The sequence below is a fragment of the Neolamprologus multifasciatus genome, chromosome 12 (assembly GCF_963576455.1).
Source record: "Neolamprologus multifasciatus chromosome 12, fNeoMul1.2, whole genome shotgun sequence".
NCBI classification, from domain to species: domain Eukaryota; kingdom Metazoa; phylum Chordata; class Actinopteri; order Cichliformes; family Cichlidae; genus Neolamprologus; species Neolamprologus multifasciatus.
In genome coordinates, this window is record NC_140450.1 from 27,519,928 (window position 1) to 27,538,414 (window position 18,487).

The 18,487-nt window shown below is 40.2% G+C and overlaps 1 protein-coding gene across 1 annotated transcript in view; it reads left to right on the plus strand.

Moving 5' to 3' along the window:
• LOC146507178 (putative voltage-dependent N-type calcium channel subunit alpha-1B) overlaps nt 1-18,487 on the plus strand; it is a 285,564-nt gene that overhangs the window by 68,523 nt on the left and 198,554 nt on the right. The window contains 1 exon segment of the mRNA XM_085180590.1: nt 1,203-1,306. Within this exon segment, the coding sequence (XP_085036716.1) occupies nt 1,203-1,306 (104 nt within the window).

The window sequence follows — 18,487 nt, forward strand, 5'->3', positions numbered from 1 at the left end:
ACTTTATGGTGACGTTTAAGGTGGTTATACAAATTCGTAGTGTTAGCTTGTGGTGCTGCTACTATGGCAAAACACAGCGTGCAAATGATATCTTTTTGACTCTCATCGTCTTTTATAAAACCAAAAAACTTCCACATGGAGGAATGAGAACCTTTTCTTGGAATTAATTTTACAGTGGGGTTGTCATTCTCACTGCCACCAGTGAGCTTTTCCTCTGCGCTCACTGTGTTTTCTCCCCTCAGGCAGTTTCTCTCACGTGCTCTCCGTTGTTTTTTCCCTGCCAGCTGGCTTCTGTATCATGTGGTATAAGGCTCCGCCCTTGTCATTTGTTGAGCAGGAAGAGTGAGCGCTTGTTTTCTTGCAGACTATGTGCCGGATCAAAATGCCGTACAATCGTCACCTTTTTTTTTTTTTTAAATTGTTGTCGTTTAGAAATGAGATTGCACATAAGTATGAATTGAGATTGCGATTTTCTAATGATTAATTGTGCAGCCCTACAATACTGTTCAACACTTTTATGCAGACAGAGGGGGTTGTAAGTAATCCAGAAAAGTTGGAACACCTTTTCTGTAGGAATTATTAGCGCCAGCATTCACGGCTTGATCAACCTCCATTGCTGCAGAACAGCTTTAAATTGTTAACCCAATTTGTGTTGTGTTAGAAAAAAAAGCGTTTTTGTATAATTTGAAATGTACATTATTTTTCAGTTTTGGATGAGCTTACCTTTTCTTTTCTTTTTTTTTTTGACCTCTGGCAGTTCACCACTTACCTTTGTCAACCTATTCAAGGGACTTGGAAAAATTGGGATGTTCTAAAACTTTTGACCGGTAGGCTCCTACTTCTTCACCGGGAACACGAGTTACAAATTCTTTTCATTGAAGTCTGGTTACAGATACAAAGCAAACGTAAAACTTTCACACATTTTGGTTTACAAGGTTACAAAACTCAGTTCACAACTACGCATTTGATTTACAAGTATAAAATATTTATGACCACAATTTGAGCCCATAGAAACCTGTCAATACTAACAGATGAACAAACATATAGGTTGGTGTTAGTATTTTTAGAAGATTGCTTGAAATGAAGAAAAATACACACAGAGCAGACATAAAAACATACATAAATCAGTCTTATCCCATAAGTACAATCACAGAGTGGTATTTACAGTTCTAGTCTTTGTTTCTATGTGTTTATGTGTTCAGGCCAATGATGCCTCAGGGAACATGTGGAACTGGCTGTACTTCATCCCTCTCATCATCATCGGCTCTTTCTTCATGCTCAACCTGGTGCTAGGTGTGCTGTCAGGGTGAGTACAAACTGTGAGGATGGTCTGAGATAAGAATTCCTAAAACTATTCCTTATATTTGAACTCAGCTTTATCTTACCAATTTGCTGCACCTTGTTGGCTTACCAAAGATAAGATAAAATGGGGAAACAGAAATCTGTACTGGTTCATTGCTGCAAGTAGTTAAATATTCTTTGAGTCATACCATGTTGAGACAGGGCATGTTCTCACAAAGGATTTGTGTCTACCTGTGTGTTTAAACATACAAATTCTACATTTCAGTTGAGAATTTTTCAAGGCTGTAGACTATAACAAAGACATAACCACAGTGGCATTACCAATTAATTCATTTTCAAATAAATTCAATAAAACTTTATTGATCCTGAAGGTCACCCCGAAGGAAATTGGGTTAAGGCTGCCCGACCTTTGCCAGAGCCATCTTACCCTTCCGACCATACATACATTACACAAACATCACATGTGGAAGACAGGTTGGGTATAACAATGGAAAAAGCACAACATGAGGAAAGACGAAGAGAAAAAAAGGAGAATTTGTTATTCCTGTCGCCTTGAGCATCCAGCTGGCGCCTGGAGGGGGGGGGAATGAAGATGGTAGTTGTTTTGGTTAGTGCGAACAAACTGCTTAAATTTTACAGTAGTCTAATGTCCACCACTGGTCACCAGGTTTCTCAATTCCCGTTGTTCTTCTTCAAGATGTTATCCATTTTGCAGAGCCATGAACTTCTCCAAGATCTTATCCATATTGTGTTCCAAAAAAACACAGTCTGAGTACTCACAGCCCTGCCCAACATTATCATGTCGGCCAGCCTAGTGGGATTTTGAACAGCTGAGGGATCTAATTTTGGTTGTGCTGTGGTCTCCAACTACTGTTTTTCCTAGTGTGACTCTAATATCAGTTTCTCTATTTGTGTTGTTTTCTTTTAGCTTGGTGGTTTTGTTTGGCAGCTTACAGCTTTGCTGATAATTCTTTTCGCAAATTTTTCTTACATCATTGTAATTTACAAATACAGCTAAGCCTCCTCAGCATTAAACAGCAGTCACAAACATACGTTTTTTTTGTTTTTGTTTTTTATTAACGGGGGAGTCATAAATCACTAGTTCTGTAAAGTATAATTAAATCACAATTTTAAGTCAGCTATAGTTAAAATCTGTTCTGTTATTATTAAGATTTGTTTTATATATATATAAAAAGTTGTGTTGAAGTCCTCAAAAGGTCTTCAAAAGCATTGCATGTGATTTCAAAATGTGTGCAAATATGGTGTACAGAGCAAATAATATTGTTTTAATCAGGGAGCACACAGGCTGTCAGACTGTTACTCCTGATTACAACTTTTCTTCTCCCATATGTGATGCTGAGCACATTGCACTCTGTTACTCTTATGCTTTATTTAATGTCATTGTCAATGTCATTTTTAACTTAATTTCTGAAGCTCTTTTCAGTAACACAGCTTTAAAACATAGTTGAATATGAGCATTAACACTAAAGATGACTAGCTGAACTAGAATAGAACTATGCTTTCAGATAATTTAAAAATTCATCAGTAAATTTGTTGATTGTATTAAAGAGCCAGTGCAGAAATCTTGTGCGTCACATTTGAATGCAGGTCTGACATTACCCCTTGCACTCTCTTCACATATCTTGCAAATTCAGAAGGATGGACCCACAGAGTTGCATTCATGTTAATTCTCCGGCTAAATGTTAAGGTGATTTTTTTAAGACATAGCACTGTGGATTGACTCTGTCCTTACTCTTAATGTAAACATTTTCCTCCTAATATCAAATCTACCTCACAGTTTCTTTTTGAAAACAAGACAGACTGTCCCTCAAAGACCCTAGTAATTTGTTGTTGTTGCAAAGTAATTGGCAGAATATTTTCTTACTCAACATTAATTCGTGTATATATTTGAATGCTATAATGTGTTGACTTCTTTTTTTACCTAAGTTGGACAGCAAGTCAGCATGCCAGAGTCATTCATTTGTTTGATTCACAATGGAGATGTTTTTTTAATGTCTTTTTCTAGTTTTGTGTTTTTATTCTTGCTGTTTTGTAAGTTCTGAAAGTAGGCAGGTTGAGGTATATCCACAATGTGACTGAAACAGCTTAAAGCCATTTACACCATTTTTGTTTTTTAACCTGATCAAAGAAACATGTTTCAGTGGCTCATTTCCTTTCATTTCCACTCCTACAGTGTGGTTTCTAGTCACAAACAAGCAAGTTTAATTATCTCTCAAGGTAGAAAACTTCGGGGGGCGGGCACAGACAAAAAACCCCAAAACAAACAAATCTTAAATATAGCCTCTTACCTGCATTTCTAGTCTAAACAGAAGAAAAGTTATTAAAAGAAAAAGACTTCCACCTGTACAAATACCAGGTCTGTTCTTTTAAAGGAAGATGATAATTAAAATAATTAACTAGCTCTTCTACATGCTGAACACTTTATTACACAACAACAACAAGCATGGTCCAGTTTGTTTGTTTGTTTGTTTGTTTGTTTGTTAATTTATTTCAAACATGTAAACGATATACAGGTACATTTAGTAAAGAAAATAAGAGAGAGAAAAAATATCCATCCATCCATCCATCCATCTTCATCCGCTTTATCCGAGGCTGGGTCGCGGGGGCAGCAGCCTAAGCAAAGAGGCCCAGACCTCCCTCTCCCCAGCCACCTCCTCCAGCTTATCCGGGGGAACACCAAGGCGTTCCCAGGCCAGCCGAGAGATATAATCTCTCCAGCGTGTCCTGGGTCTGCCCCGGGGCCTCCTCCCGGTGGGACATGCCTGGAACACCTCACCCAGGAGGCGCCCAGGGGGCATCCTTGTCAGATGCCCAAACCACCTCAGCTGGCTCCTTTCGATGTGGAGCAGCAGCGGCTCTACTCTGAGCCCCTCCGAACTTCTCACCCTATCTCTAAGGGAGAGGCCAGCCACCCTTCGGAGGAAGCTAATTTCCGCCGCTTGTATCCGCGATCGCGGAGAAAAAATATACAAAAGTCAATACATTTCAGCCTGTCCAGTTGGAACCAGGATGTAAGCGGTGGCTCAGTCAGCCTTGGGCCCCGACGCATTCAATCTCCAGCCAATGGCCAGCTACCTGGAGCTTACAAAGAAATAAAAACAAAGGAAAATGAACAGAACCCCGTCCAGGTACTGTGATCACTGGCAAAATTTGCTTGCCAATTCCTATCCTGTTTATTTACAGCAGCTGTAGTTGTATTAGTATAGTAGTATTAGTAGCATATTTGTACATTATATCACTAAAAACAATTTTGTGATGTAAGCTAAGTAATACAAGTGTTTCTTGCCGTGGCATACACTTTAAAATGGTAAGAACTTTGATGGAGATTACAATCACTTTGTTAGGTGCACATTGTTGTAAGGACAGTGCTTCACCAAAAAAACAAAAAGGCTGCATGAGAAGAGTGTTTTTAGACTTTTTTCCATTTAATTTCATTGTCTCTTGTTAATATCCGTTTATATTTTCCTAACATTTATACTTATCCTGTACATCGGTACTGTATAAGCGGAGATAAAGGCTTGACAACAGCTTCCAGGGACACATAGCTCCTCTCTATGATTATGGTGTCTGTTTCCTGCCATAGAAACTGTCACATGGCTTTATAAAAAATAAAATAAAAAAATACTGTAAACAAAGAATACTTTCAAAAAATGAAAGTGGTAATCATTTGTTTTTGTCAATCAAAAACTGCAGTGAATGAACAAAAGCAAAATGTAAATAAAATTAATATTTTGTGTGACCTTCAAAACAGCATCAATTCTTCTAGGTACACTTCTACACAGTTTTTGAAGGAACTCAGCTGGTATGTTGTTCCAGACATCTTGGAGAACTAACCACAGATCTCTTGTGGATGTAGGTTTCCTCACATCCTTCTTTCTCTTCATATAATCCCAGACCCAGTCGATGATGTTGAGCTTGGGTCTCTGTTGGGGCCATACAATCACTTCCAGTACTTCTAGTTCTTCTTTACACTGAAGATAGTTCTTAATGACTTTGGCTGTATGTTTGGGGTCACTGTCCTGCTGCGAAATACATTTGGGGCCAGTAAACAATCATTTATATTTCTGAAAGTATTATAGTGATTATACTGTAAAACAAATATTTTGTTTTGTTTTGTCTTGTTTTGATTTTTTTAATGGAAGAACTGTGACTCGCTGACTCAGAGACTTATTCCCGTGAACAAAGCAAGACAATCAGAGATTGATGCAATTCAACTTGCAAGGGGAGCCGGTCGGATCAGGCTTTTGGCACCGAAAGCGCCTCATCTGATCCCAGCCAACCCCAAAGTGTGTGTGTGTGTGTGTGTGTGTGTGACTTCCTACTGATCACAAACGGGTCATCTCCCCTTACCCCTGTATATGGCTCAACTCCTTTAACGATCCATCATATACAAGCATAGGCTATAAAGGGCAGGAAGTAAACATCCCTTACCAAATATGGAAACCAGAACCTTACATAGAATGTGCTTGCAGTTAAACAATATAACCTCCCCCACCATCCAACAGGCAGGGACACATGGAAACAAAAGAATGTCTTTGATCATGCAGTTTAAAACAAGGTCCACAGCTTTAAGTACAACAAAGACAACTTTTATCACAATCACCCTAACTCTTTTCACTCAAAACCAAACTCTGCACCAGTGAAGCCCTTTATGAAAAAAAAAATATTTGAAAGTGCAAAACTTAAAACAAGAACTGGAAAAGACCAAAACTTCCTACCTGGAAATCGTAGTGAAGAAAAGCCAGGAGAACTCAGACTCAGAGAAAAACAGACTCCAACAAACAAACGAAGTGAAAATGGTACTGCAAGGTTCTGCAAGAGACAGGGAAAACAAAAAAAGAAAAAGAGTCCAATGTTACTGTAACAAACCCACAGCAGACCCCGGTGCACGTTCATGCTTTGCAGCATACTTTATTAATACGTTGACGGTTGCTGTACATCCACACCCAGAGCTGCAGCTCTCCTGCTGCCAGCTCAACATAACACACAACCAACAACCCCAAACACAGGACCCAGTACAATATTTAAGTCGGCAAGGCATGATTGCGGATGCCATGCAAGGAAGGCGGATGCACCTGGTACCTGCAGAGGGTCGGGCAAGTCCTGAGGAGTCAGCTGAATGGTAAGAATTAGAGATGGCACGATACCACTTTTTTTTGTCCAATACCGATATCATAAATTTGGATATCTGCTGATACCGATATGACTCCCATATAGTGTATTTTTTAATCAATAAAACTGTTTTTTAATATCTTGCTGCATTTTGTATAAGTTCATACTCAAGTTTTAAAAAACAAAACACTAAAGCTATTCTCTTATACCTGTATGCAAAAAATACACTGCACTCAAACTATTTCATAGTTCAGCAATACTGATCAATTTAATAAACTTAAACCTACACCATCCTCCCTATTCTGGTATTTTAAAGAGTACTAAGCAGAAATATTAAACAGCTTAACTAATAGGATTGCCCACTCCCAGCAAAAAAAAAAAAAAGGGAACCACCCTCCGCCTTGTGATGCTTAATTGACGTAATTTTAAACTTTAATGCACGTGTTAAAAAAAAATGCATGGAAATTAATTGTATTTCTACAATAATTAAATAGATTCAACATCTTTCTTCAAATGAATTGCAGACTGCACAGATGATACCTTCCCAAAGGAAAAAGTTCTATAGCTTACTAGGGTATATATTAGACTTAATAGTTACTGTATACAGTATGGACCATACATTTTACATCAGATTAAAACTTTGGGTGCAAGATTCGGATATTTATTAATTAAAAGCTAGACATTTTAAATGAGAATAAGAAAGAAAAATATTTCTTTGTATCCCCCTTTTCCCTGTTAATGCCCTACCTGCCCCCCTGGCAAAACTTTGCTAGACCCGCGCCTGCACAGTTACCAGCCATCAGCTACGTAGAAAAGGATCCTGGTGTAGAAAGTAATATTAAATAAATTCTAACAACAGCTTATCAAGCTTAAACGTGCTGGTGTTGTTCAGCTGCTGCCTTCTTCTCTCTGGTGCAAAGTGGGCCAAAAACAAACAAGAGAGTCGGGAATTGCGACAGAAAAGCCGATCATTAATCAGTTTCATGATTGAAGTAGCAAAAGGAGCAGGAGGGAGAGAGAAGAGGCAGTTGCTCCATATATCGGTTGTTAAGCTTAACGTGGGAGTGCTTTACAAACATTCAGAAATGAACTTACACACTTGCTTTACTTCTCTCTGGGATAACTTTCTCGGAGATGAAATGCCAGTTTGGTAGCAAGGCTCCAAATGCTCAACCAGACCACTGAGAGGTCTCGCACACCACAGCCACTCTATCATGTGACGCATACTGCTCCGTAAGGTTATGAGCTGAGTTACGCCATGTCGCAAGTTTTGTGAGGTGCTTTTGTGATATTTAATGGATCAGATTACATTTTTTATTTCTCTCCAATATCCAGTAATTTACGTCAGAGAGGGATATTATACCCCTTATGTCAAACTGAGTGGCTTATGACCCCCAATAAAGATTTATGACCCCAGGAAGTAATAAAGTAATAAAGGAAGTAATAAAAATATGATATTCATAAAAATATGATATTCATAAAAATATGCTAGTTCATAGCTCATTGCTTTTCCCCCCTATAAAGAACTAATTGATTATTTAAGTTTCTTATATATCAAATAGCATTCTTTTATTTTTTAATCCATTAAAAAAAAAAAGTTTTTATTTTTTTATGCTTAAAAAACGCCATCTGGTGGTGGGTCAGCGTATGTGTGTGTGTGCGCGAGTGCGCGTGCCCAAGGCTGTGTGTCTGGGCGCGCGCGTGAGCGCGCCTGTGTCTCCGGACCGTGCTGTGTGTCTCGGGCTCCGTGCTTATGTGTGAAAATGTGTTAAACCATAGTAAAACTGCTTAGTTAAACTTGTGCTTTTGTAACGTTCAGTATGGCCAGAAATACAGGCTGCATGCCTTGGGGCAAAACTTTATTTCAATTTATATGCATTTGTTTAATCCGGACAAGGAGATTTAGAATAAAACTCAGAATCGTGAAAAAAAATAAAAAAATAAAATAAAACTCTCGCGATCCCCGAAAAACGCACCGCAGCTCCCAACATAAAAAACTCTTTTCTCCAAAAAAAACCCTGGTAGGTACCCCTCTATTCCCAAAACCTTATATTCGAAAACAGGGGAAAAATCCTGAAAAAATCCTTAGTCTCCCTGCGGCTCCCACCCCGATCCTCCGCGGAGTAAAGGCAAAACACCTTAAAAAAAATCCTCCGTGTTTTCTCCAAAACACCTGAAAAAACCTTACTCGTTTTTCTCAAATTCACCCCGATCTTTAGACTAAATAACCAGGGAAAAACTCCTGAAAACCCTGCTAGCTACCCCTCTATTCCCAAAACCTTATATTCGAAAACAGGGGAAAAATCCTGAAAAATCCTTAGTCTTTTTTCTTCAAACCAGCCATCTTACCAGCTCCGTCTAAAATTCAGCAAAGCCTAAGTTCTCCCTTTGCTCTTAATCGAACCGGGCCGCAGCTGCAGCCAGCGCACAATTTTTCCTTCTTGATCGCTCCACATCTGCTGCTTAATGATTCTGGCTCTTCGTTCGAAATTTGCGCTGGAGACCAACTCCGCCTCGCAGGCGTGCCTAACTTCGCACCGCTGCCAATCACATAACAATGGGGCGGCTCCCTTCGCACCCCGGTTAGCCAATCGGCTGCAGGTCCGATGGAGGAGAGATTCAGGCTCAACACCGGTGGGCTTTGGGGCTATGTTTTCAGCCTTAGAGAGAACGAAATCTATTTCTACCAGCTAAAAGCGGCTGAAAGTTTTGGTCACACCGCGGATCGCCTTTACTTTGTCTGATTGGGGTGTTTTGAGCCTCATCGCTACGCCCGAAGTACAGAAGAGCCTGTGGGAAACGAGCTCGCAACAACCACGAACCAGGGATCAACAACTGCCGTCGCTTTCCCTATGTGCATATCATTCGGTAAGTGTTACTCTTGCATTTTCCTTTTTACCATTCTGTCAATCCTTTCATTTTAAAAAAATATCACAATGGTTTGTAACACGTACAATACACCATCTGTCCATCCATTCGCTTCCGCTTATCCTTTTTTTCAGGCTCACGCGGTGCGCTGGAGACTATCCCATGTACAATACACTTTAAAAATATATATAAGCTCGACTTTAACTCCCGTAAAAGTTTATACATTACATACATTACATTACATCTACATCACCTATCATGGCATCATCAGGTATCTCATATCATCCTGTAATTGTTATGTTATGCTCCTTTGATATTTTGCTAGTTTGCGTGTTTTAAAACTCTTTTTGTTTTTCTTTATATTTTTAGACTCTGATTTAAGCCAGACGTGTTAACCTGATCCCTGCCAAACACCAGCTCTGCGTGGATTTTGACCGCGAGTGACCGGATGTTGTTTCCGGCCTCAGGTTGCCTGAAATGCCGTGAGGCTCGTTTGAAAGATTGCGCCTGAGGCGTGCCTACCTTTAGCTGCCACCAGTGAGATATCAGAGCCGGGCTCCACATATCCAATCAGGAGCACGAGCAAGACAGCTTTTTGCAGACTCTCCAGAAATATACAAGTCCTTACCAACTGCTCTGCAACCCAGTGTTTCTGGTCCCCTCACCAACATCGCTTTTTGAGATATTTTTTATGAACCACCAAAAGAGCCATTTTACCCCCCAGTACAGAAGACTGGATCTGAGGGCAGCAGCGGGGACAAATGATTGTAATGAAGCGACGGACATTTCATGGCTGGTCTTAGATAATCGTGAGTTATTGTGTCTTATGGTGAAAAGTACATCGTTTTGCAAGAGGCATACAAGCATTGTGGAAAAAGTAATCGTAAAACTGTTTTTGTGAACACTCTGCTCCCTACGTTATGTTTAAAAAATGTGATACATGTGATGTGATCATGAAAGAACATGATTTTTAAAAAAACAAACAAAAAAACTTTTGTTCTTATGCTTTTAAAACTATGTCAGATTATCATAAAATACGTATTTGTATGTTATAATGTTTTTCTTACACCATGTGTAATTTTTATAGACACCTTGTTCATTGTATCAATGTGTAATTATGTATCTTTGATAAATAAATAAAATATTTAATCTTGTATTTGTGTACTTTCTGCTGATTTAATAAAAAATTAGTCACATATCGCTCTGATAAACACAGATGGCTGAAAGAAATGTTTGATGGGACAAAGGAAACAAGTGTCTCGCTGCTAAACTTTTAAGTCACCATGGTTTAAATGAGAAAATGCCACTAGGAAACTAGTAGCCCTTTTATGTAAAACATGAAAAACTCCATATCAGTGATATCTACAAAGGTGTGCTCATTTCTTTGTTATGGTACTTTACTGTTCCAATGAAACAAAAAGAAAATCTCATTTTACCAGGTACATTTTTCGGCCATCCTGACCTATTTTCAGGGGCAAGAATGTTGATGTTAGACTGTGTTTTAAATCAGGTTGTGATCTTAAACTAACTATCACAGCACTGATTTTACTGATTACAGTTGTAATCTCAATTAGAATACCAAACTGGCTTTTCTCCAGTCAGTGTTATGGTGAAATTTAACTTGTTCTTTTGTGTAATTGCACATGGCCCATCACAGGACCCCTTAGTAAGCTGTAAAGCATAAGTTTGCAATTCACTTTTGTCAGAAAACTTCACAGTATGAGAAGTTACAGCACAGTTTCTCCAAGTGTGTGCTTCTTTTTCAGTCAGTGTGCTTTTAGAGCATCTGCATTAGCTCACACAGCTTGCTAGGTCGAGCTTGGCTCGAGGAAATTAAATTGGACTGGGGTGAAGTGAAAAACAGTTGTAACAACAGAAAGCTGCACCAAGTCAAAACAACAGAAAAAACACTTCAGCAAATGTTAAGTAAACATGAGAATGTATTCAAAGAGGAGTTGGGCACCCTGAAAGGAATGAAAGCTGCTATTCATGTGAAAAGTGATGCCACCCCACGCTTCTTCCATCCACGTTCTGTCCCCTTTGCTATGCGAGCAAAAGTCGACCAGGAAATAGACGGACTGTTGAAAGAAGGCATCATCTCGCCAGTGAAATATGCGGAATGGGCGGCACCAGTAGTGCCACTCCTGAAGCCCACAGGGACAATAAGACTGTGTGGGGATTACAAGCTTACTGTAAATACCGTGGCTTCACTGGAGCAGTACCCCATACCCAGAATGGAGGACTTGTTTGCCACACTGTCCGGGGGTAAGCAGTTCTCAAAATTAGACATGAGCCACGCTTACCAGCAAATCCTCTTGGATGACGAATCGAAAAAGTACGTGACAGTAAACACATCTCGGGGGCTGTTCACGTATAACAGATTGCCTTTTGGAGTGGCCTCTGCTCCAGCAATATTCCAGAAGACCATGGAAAGTCTTTTGAAGGGGATACATCACGTAGCGGTGTATTTAGATGACATCTTAGTGACTGGAGTGGATGAGGTAAGCCATCTACAGAACCTGGATGAGGTGTTGACCCGGTTGGAGGAAGCTGGGTTGCGGTTAAAGAGGTGCAAGTGTGCCTTCATGCAAGAGAAAGTGGAGTATTTGGGGCACATAGTGGACGCCCAGGGGCTCCACCCAGTGGAAAAGAACGTTAAAGCAATCATGGACGCACCTACCCCCACAAATGTCACTGAACTGAAAGCATACTTAGGTTTGCTAAATTACTACAACAAATTCCTTCCAAATCTGGCAACCCTGTTGGCACCCTTACATGAACTTTTGAGACACGAGGTACGGTGGACATGGCAAAAGAGACAAGAGGAAGCATTCCAGAAATCCAAGAACCTGTTGAACTCAGCAGAGGTGTTAGTTCATTATTCTGCTGACCGTGAGTTGGTTCTCTCATGTGATGCATCCCCATATGGCGTAGGCGCCGTATTGTCACATAAGATGGAGGATGGAAGCGAGAGACCTTTGGGGTTCATGTCACGCACACTCTCTCCTGCTGAGAAAAAGTATTCTCAGCTTGACAAAGAAGGTTTAGCTGTGATATTTGGCATCAAGAAATTTCACAAATACTTGTATGGCCGAGTTTTCACGATTTACACAGATCATAAACCCCTAATCTCACTGTTCAATGAAAAGAAGCCTATACCTCAGATGGGCTCACCAAGAGTACAAAGATGGGCCGTGACATTGAGTGCTTACGAGTACAACATCAGGTACAAGCCAGGAAAACACCATGAAAACGCGGATGTGCTCAGCCGGTTGCCGGTACCAGACACCTGAGCAAGAGATGGCTGAGCAGGTTTTGATGATGGATGTACTGGATGACACATTAGTGGACACTGCACAGATCAAACGATGGACAGCTAAGAATGTCTTGCTGTCGCAAGTCCACGACAGAGAAAGCTGGAAGTAGCGTGAGTAGCTTAATGTTGTTCGTGTGTAATTTACGGTGAGTAGGCTAACCACGTTCTTACATTAATGCATGTAAGGCGAACTAGCAAACATCATCATAGGTACATGTGGCTGTCTTCTAGTTTGATGGCAGATACTCCCTTCACCGTGGCCAAAAAGGCTAAAATGACCAAAGAAAAAGTGGAAAGCAGTTAAACATGAGAGGTTTTTGGACAAAGTTTGTGGTTTTTCCATTGTTTAAGCACTGCTTCCAGCCAAGAGTGATACCATATATGCCCCATAGCTGCAGAAAAGGCTAACATTGTTATCTTTTTACAAAAAAACAGCTGAACATGAGAGGTTTTTGGACCAACTTTGTGTTCTCCATTCTTTAAGCACTGGTTTGAGCACCGTTTAAGCACCGGCACCATTTCAAAAGTACCGGTTTGGCACTGGTATCAGATAAAACCTAAACGATACCCATCCCTACAAAAAACCAAATGAACAATTGCAGCATTCTTTGACTAAACTTAAAAATGTCAAGAATGTTGGTAAAGGTTTTTTTTTACACTTGGTGTTAAAGACTTATCCCTGAATATGTACCTTATATTTGCATACCAGTGGCATTTGGTGACTTAAAAAACTATGTTAAGTATATAACAATATAAATTCGAACAGTTTAAAAGTTACTATTATTTTAATTAAAATAAAAATTAATTAATTTAAATTAATGTCGCAAGAGAACTTAATTGAATAAAATTCTTCAATTAAATGTTATTTATATAGCACACAGCAACAGTTGCCTCAGTGCGCTTTATAATGAAAGTGTCTACAATAATACAGAGAAAACCCCAACAATCATTAGCAGAGCACTATGAGGAAGTGTTTAGATGACAGTTGGAAGGAAAAAGTCTCTTTAGCAGGAAGAAACCTCCAGCAGAACCAGGCTCAGGAAGGGGCAGCCATCTGCTGCAACAAGTTGGGGATGAGTCTATGAAGACATGACAAAGACATGCTGTGGAACTCAGCCAGAGATTAATAATAACTAATAATTAAATGCAGAGAATTGTATAAACACACAGTGGTGTTTTTGTGTAGCTTATCTGCGTAGCAATTTAATACAGCCAGAGAAACAGGGTGGATGGGTGATGGTAAGGACGAAGCATAGTCTTAAACAGAAACCCCTGGTCCATGACAAAGCTGTTCATGTGTCTAACTGCTTTCCCCCACTCGGCAACACAGCCGCTGGGGATCAAACTCTGGTAATTAGTGATTCTGTTCTGAGACATGTGAAGCGAGAGACACCAGTAACCATAGTCAGTTGTCTTCCAGGGGTCAGAGCAGGCGACATTGAGGGAAATTTAAAACTGTTGGCTAAGGCTAAATGTAAATTCAGTAAAATTAATCACATTGGCAGTTATGACACCCGTTTACAATTGGAGGTCACTAAAATTAATATTGAATTAATATTGTGTGTAACTTTGCCAAAGCAATTTTGGACTCTGCGGTTTTCTCTTGTATGTGAGGAGCAGGATTTTGAATTAAATTCTGGATTTAACAGGGAACCAATGAAAGGAAGCCAATATAGGAGAAATACACTCTGTTTCTAGTCCCTGTCAGTACTCTTGTTGCAGCATTTTGGATTAACTGAAGGCTTTTCAGGGAGTTTTTAGGACATCCTGATAATATTGAATTACAGTAGTCCAGCCTGGAAGTGATAAATGCATGAATTAGTTTTTTAGCGTCACTCTGAAACAGGATATTTCTAATTTTAGAGATATATTCAGGTGACCCTGAATCCTCTCTTAGTTATCTGCAATAGGCGTAGACTGCTGGGGGATTCCCATGATGCATTGAGTATTTCTTCTTCAGTCATCTTTTTCACTTATTAGACCTATCTGCATTGAATCACACTTGGTTATTAATCTCTGGCTGTCTTCCACAGCATGTTTTGTATCCGTATTCCTTCTCTCTCCAACCGGTCGTGGCAGATGGCCCTGCACCTCCCCGAGTATGGTTTTGCTGGAGTTTTCTTCCTGTTAAAAGGGAGTTTCTCCTCCCCACTGTCACCAAAGTGATTGCTCATAGGGGATCATATGATGGGTTTTTCTCTGTGTGTATTATTGTATGGTCTACCTTACAATATAAAGTGCATTGAGGTGACTCTTGTTGTGATTTGGCGCTGTATAAATAAAATTGAATTGAATTGAAGTCTAACTATAGTTAGACTACTTTACCAATTTGAAATTGTTGGTTAAACCTGCACTTATTCAATTTGCCTGTTATATTCAAAAGGACATAACACGAGTTCCACTGCCTATGATTAAAATTTTCATATTAATGTGGTAAATAGGTGATTAAAAGTTTCTTACATCACACATTGTCTAAGGAGCTTGGAAAGAAAAGCGTCTGGACTTCTTTAAGTTGCTTCAAGCTAGGGCTGCTCAATTAATCGAATTTTAATCTCGATTACGATCTGGGCTTTCAATGATGAAAAATGACTGAGCCGATTATTAGCACTTCCCTCGTGCTTTACTCTCGTGCTGCTCCGTGTAGCAAATCGAGCGCACCTCTCTGCATTTCTAACACGCGTCACAACAATTAAGAGGACCCAAGGGAAGCTCGTAAAGCTAAGCAGAAGTTATTTGGAGAGGAGAGTGACTGCCGTTGGTTGAAAAGAGAGGTAAAAAAAAAACTTCAGTGGTGTGGAAACATTATGGGTTCGCGGAGTCAGACGTGGATCAAGTAAACATAGTGTGTAAACTTTGCTACAGTGTCGTAGCTGCACCACAGAGCAACACTGCAAAGTTCACTAAACCTCGGGCTCGAGGTTTAGTGAACTCGCAAAATCGCTAGCCCAACGTCCCGGGGCTAGCGATTTTGCCAGTCGGGCTACCAAAATCTATATCTGCCCTGCCCGTTGGGCTGTCATAGGAAGGAAAAATATATGTCAATGCTTTTGCATTCTTTTGGAAATGTAGCTGGGTAATTATGTCATTGGCATCGATGAGCCACTGTCAATATGTGACATATTGAAATCGCATTTGAATTTGCGCTTGTTTTTTGCTTTCACTTTGCAATCCCGCGAACTGTGTATAGAGAGCGACAGCACTGATTGGCGAGTGACGATAATTTGCGCACCAATTCCTCTGACATCGTCTTATCAATCGTTAGCTTACTATGCAAACATGACAAGTGAAATCTCCCGCAGCAAGCTTAAACATGTGAGAGGTTGATCGCGCAGAGAATCGCTGAGTGTTATGTGAGTGCGTGTGTAAAAGCAGCAGGATATATATTTTAGTTCTGCCGAGCCAAATAAGACAGGTCAGCGTGAAGAAGTGACAGCCAAAGAAAAGCTTACCACAAATGACAAATCAGACTATAAGGCAAAAAGAAAGTGCAGCTTTATGGTTTCATGGATAAAAGAATTTCTGTGGCTGCAATAAGACAAGCTAAATAATAACCAGGGGTGCACATAAGTGGTCCGCAGGTGCGCATTCACTGTCAAAATAAAAAACGCTCACAAGATAAGAAGTTGCAACATGTGTTTGCGTACATAGGATTTTCTGGAGGAGGACAGACATTTGTTTAGAACTCTTAAAGATGTGGAAGAAGCTCCTTTAAGCAATTACTCCTGTGTTCCTCCACCTCCAAAGAAATGTCAAAAGGAGTCCGAACCACAAAAGAAGCGCATATTCTCGGAAAAGTGGTTGCAGGAGGTGAGCTGGCTTCAAACAAATGATGAACGCACAGAGATGTGGTGCAGAATGTGCCGTGAAAATCCCACTCTAGCGGACAAAAACAGTGCCTTTTATATGGACGCAAACGCAGGTTGCAACTTCTTATCTGGTGCGCGTCTTTTATTTTGACAGCAAATGCGCACATGCGGACCACTTATGTGCACCCGTGTAAATAACATAATGTTCTGCCGGGTGTGTTGTTGGTTTTCCCTCGATTTCTGAGTCGATAAGCGCCTTTCTTACTGGGACCAGTAATTTTAAGAAAGGCCCCCATTAGAACCCATGAGAAATGCAAGAAATGCATTATTGCTCAGTCTGCAATATCTTTCCCAGAACAAACACCAATTGCAAATAACATACTAAAAATAAACCTGAAAAATCTGTTTAGACCAGCGTACTATGTTGCAAAGAGTGAACTACCACTGGCAAAATTTAGCAGTCTTTGCAAACTTCAAAAAGCTAATGGCCTAGATCTTGGTTCCACCTGCCTCTTACCCGTGACTTCAGTGGAAATTTCAAATTCAGGATCTGACACAGACTGATTCATGTTCTACACAGTTCTTACAAGTTAATAGAAATTTCTGTTCAATTAGAACCAAGTATTTGAATTGATGATTGTAATTTGTGTTTCAACAATTTTTTGATTAATGTTTTGTTTCCGTTACAATATTATACTTTTATACATCAATGTATAATATTGTAACGGAAACAAAACAGGAAACAAAACATCAATCAAAAAATTGCTCTTTTTTAACGGGGCTACTTAAATTTATTTTGGGCTACCAAAAACTGAAGAGTCTCTGCCCAAAGGGCTACCAGGGATTTTGAAATTTTGCGAGCCCTGGCAGGGCTTGGGCCTAGTACTGGGGTGGCTGGGCGGAGGTGAGTTTTCAGGTTTTTTATTTTCAGGTTTCTTTGTTTGGACGTCTTGAATGTTGCTTGTTTCTTTGGCTTCACGACAGCAGCTAATTGGCTTTTTAGATCAGCAACTTGTTTTTTCAGCTCTTTTAGACTATCTGACTCTGCTTGAGGAAAAATCTGCATGTGTTTCAGTGACTGTCTGTTCATGAGACACTGCTTTTGGTTTTGTGGCGCTAAAGTCTTTCTTCATTCGTGTGCTTTTAATTTCTTGTCGGTTTTCTGCAGTACGAAGGAGAAGCAATAGCTCTGCATAAGTGGGTGGCTCCTTATGCTTTAGCTCCAACTGCAGTTCCGTTAGCAAGTTATCATACCAGCAACCTCTGTAAAACTGTTTAAGAAACTGCTTATTTACTTCATGTGGTTCAAGACCACCTCTGTGCACAGTGTGATTGAGAGCCACCTGCAAACTAAGCAGATAAGCAGAGGGCTTTTCACTGTGATCTTCGACGGTGCCAAAAGCTGAATCCGGAAGTTTAATATAGTCTGCAGTAGTGGCTTCTGGCCCTAGAGGGAGAATGAAATCAGAAGCAGGAGCAAGGAGACTTTCAAGGATCTTACGAGTTTTTTCCAACTCAGACAAAGAAGATCAACGTTCTCATGTTGACTTGTTGATGGAAGCTTCCATCGCCAAGTCAACATGAGAACGCCATGTTTCATAGCCAGCTTTGCTGTAAGGTGTGGACATCTTGCCAGAGAAAGCTCTGAGTCTTAATGTAGAGTGATGTCTTTTCAACACTCTTGACAACATGCTTGACTACTATTTTCTGAACCTTTGGTGGGTTGAGGTCATTTTGAGGTGTCAAGTTTGGTCTTGGAATGTGCCCCGAATGGGTTCAGGAGTGTGAGGCAGTTCAGTTAAGACTGAAGGTGAAATTCCAAGTTGTGTGGATCCTACCACAGGGCAAGTCTGATCAGCAGTATCATTTTCGGGGTTTATTTCAGCTGTCTCAGCAGCTTCAATGGTCTTCCCTATTGTGGACATGGCCTCCCGCAGCACTTCCTCAAAATCCTTTCCACTTAACTTGGCTAAACCTTTCAGGTTGCTAATATAAGCTTCAGTAACACTGCCCCCTACGGTCTTGGTATTCGAGTCAGTTAAGGCTCGAATACGTCGTTGCC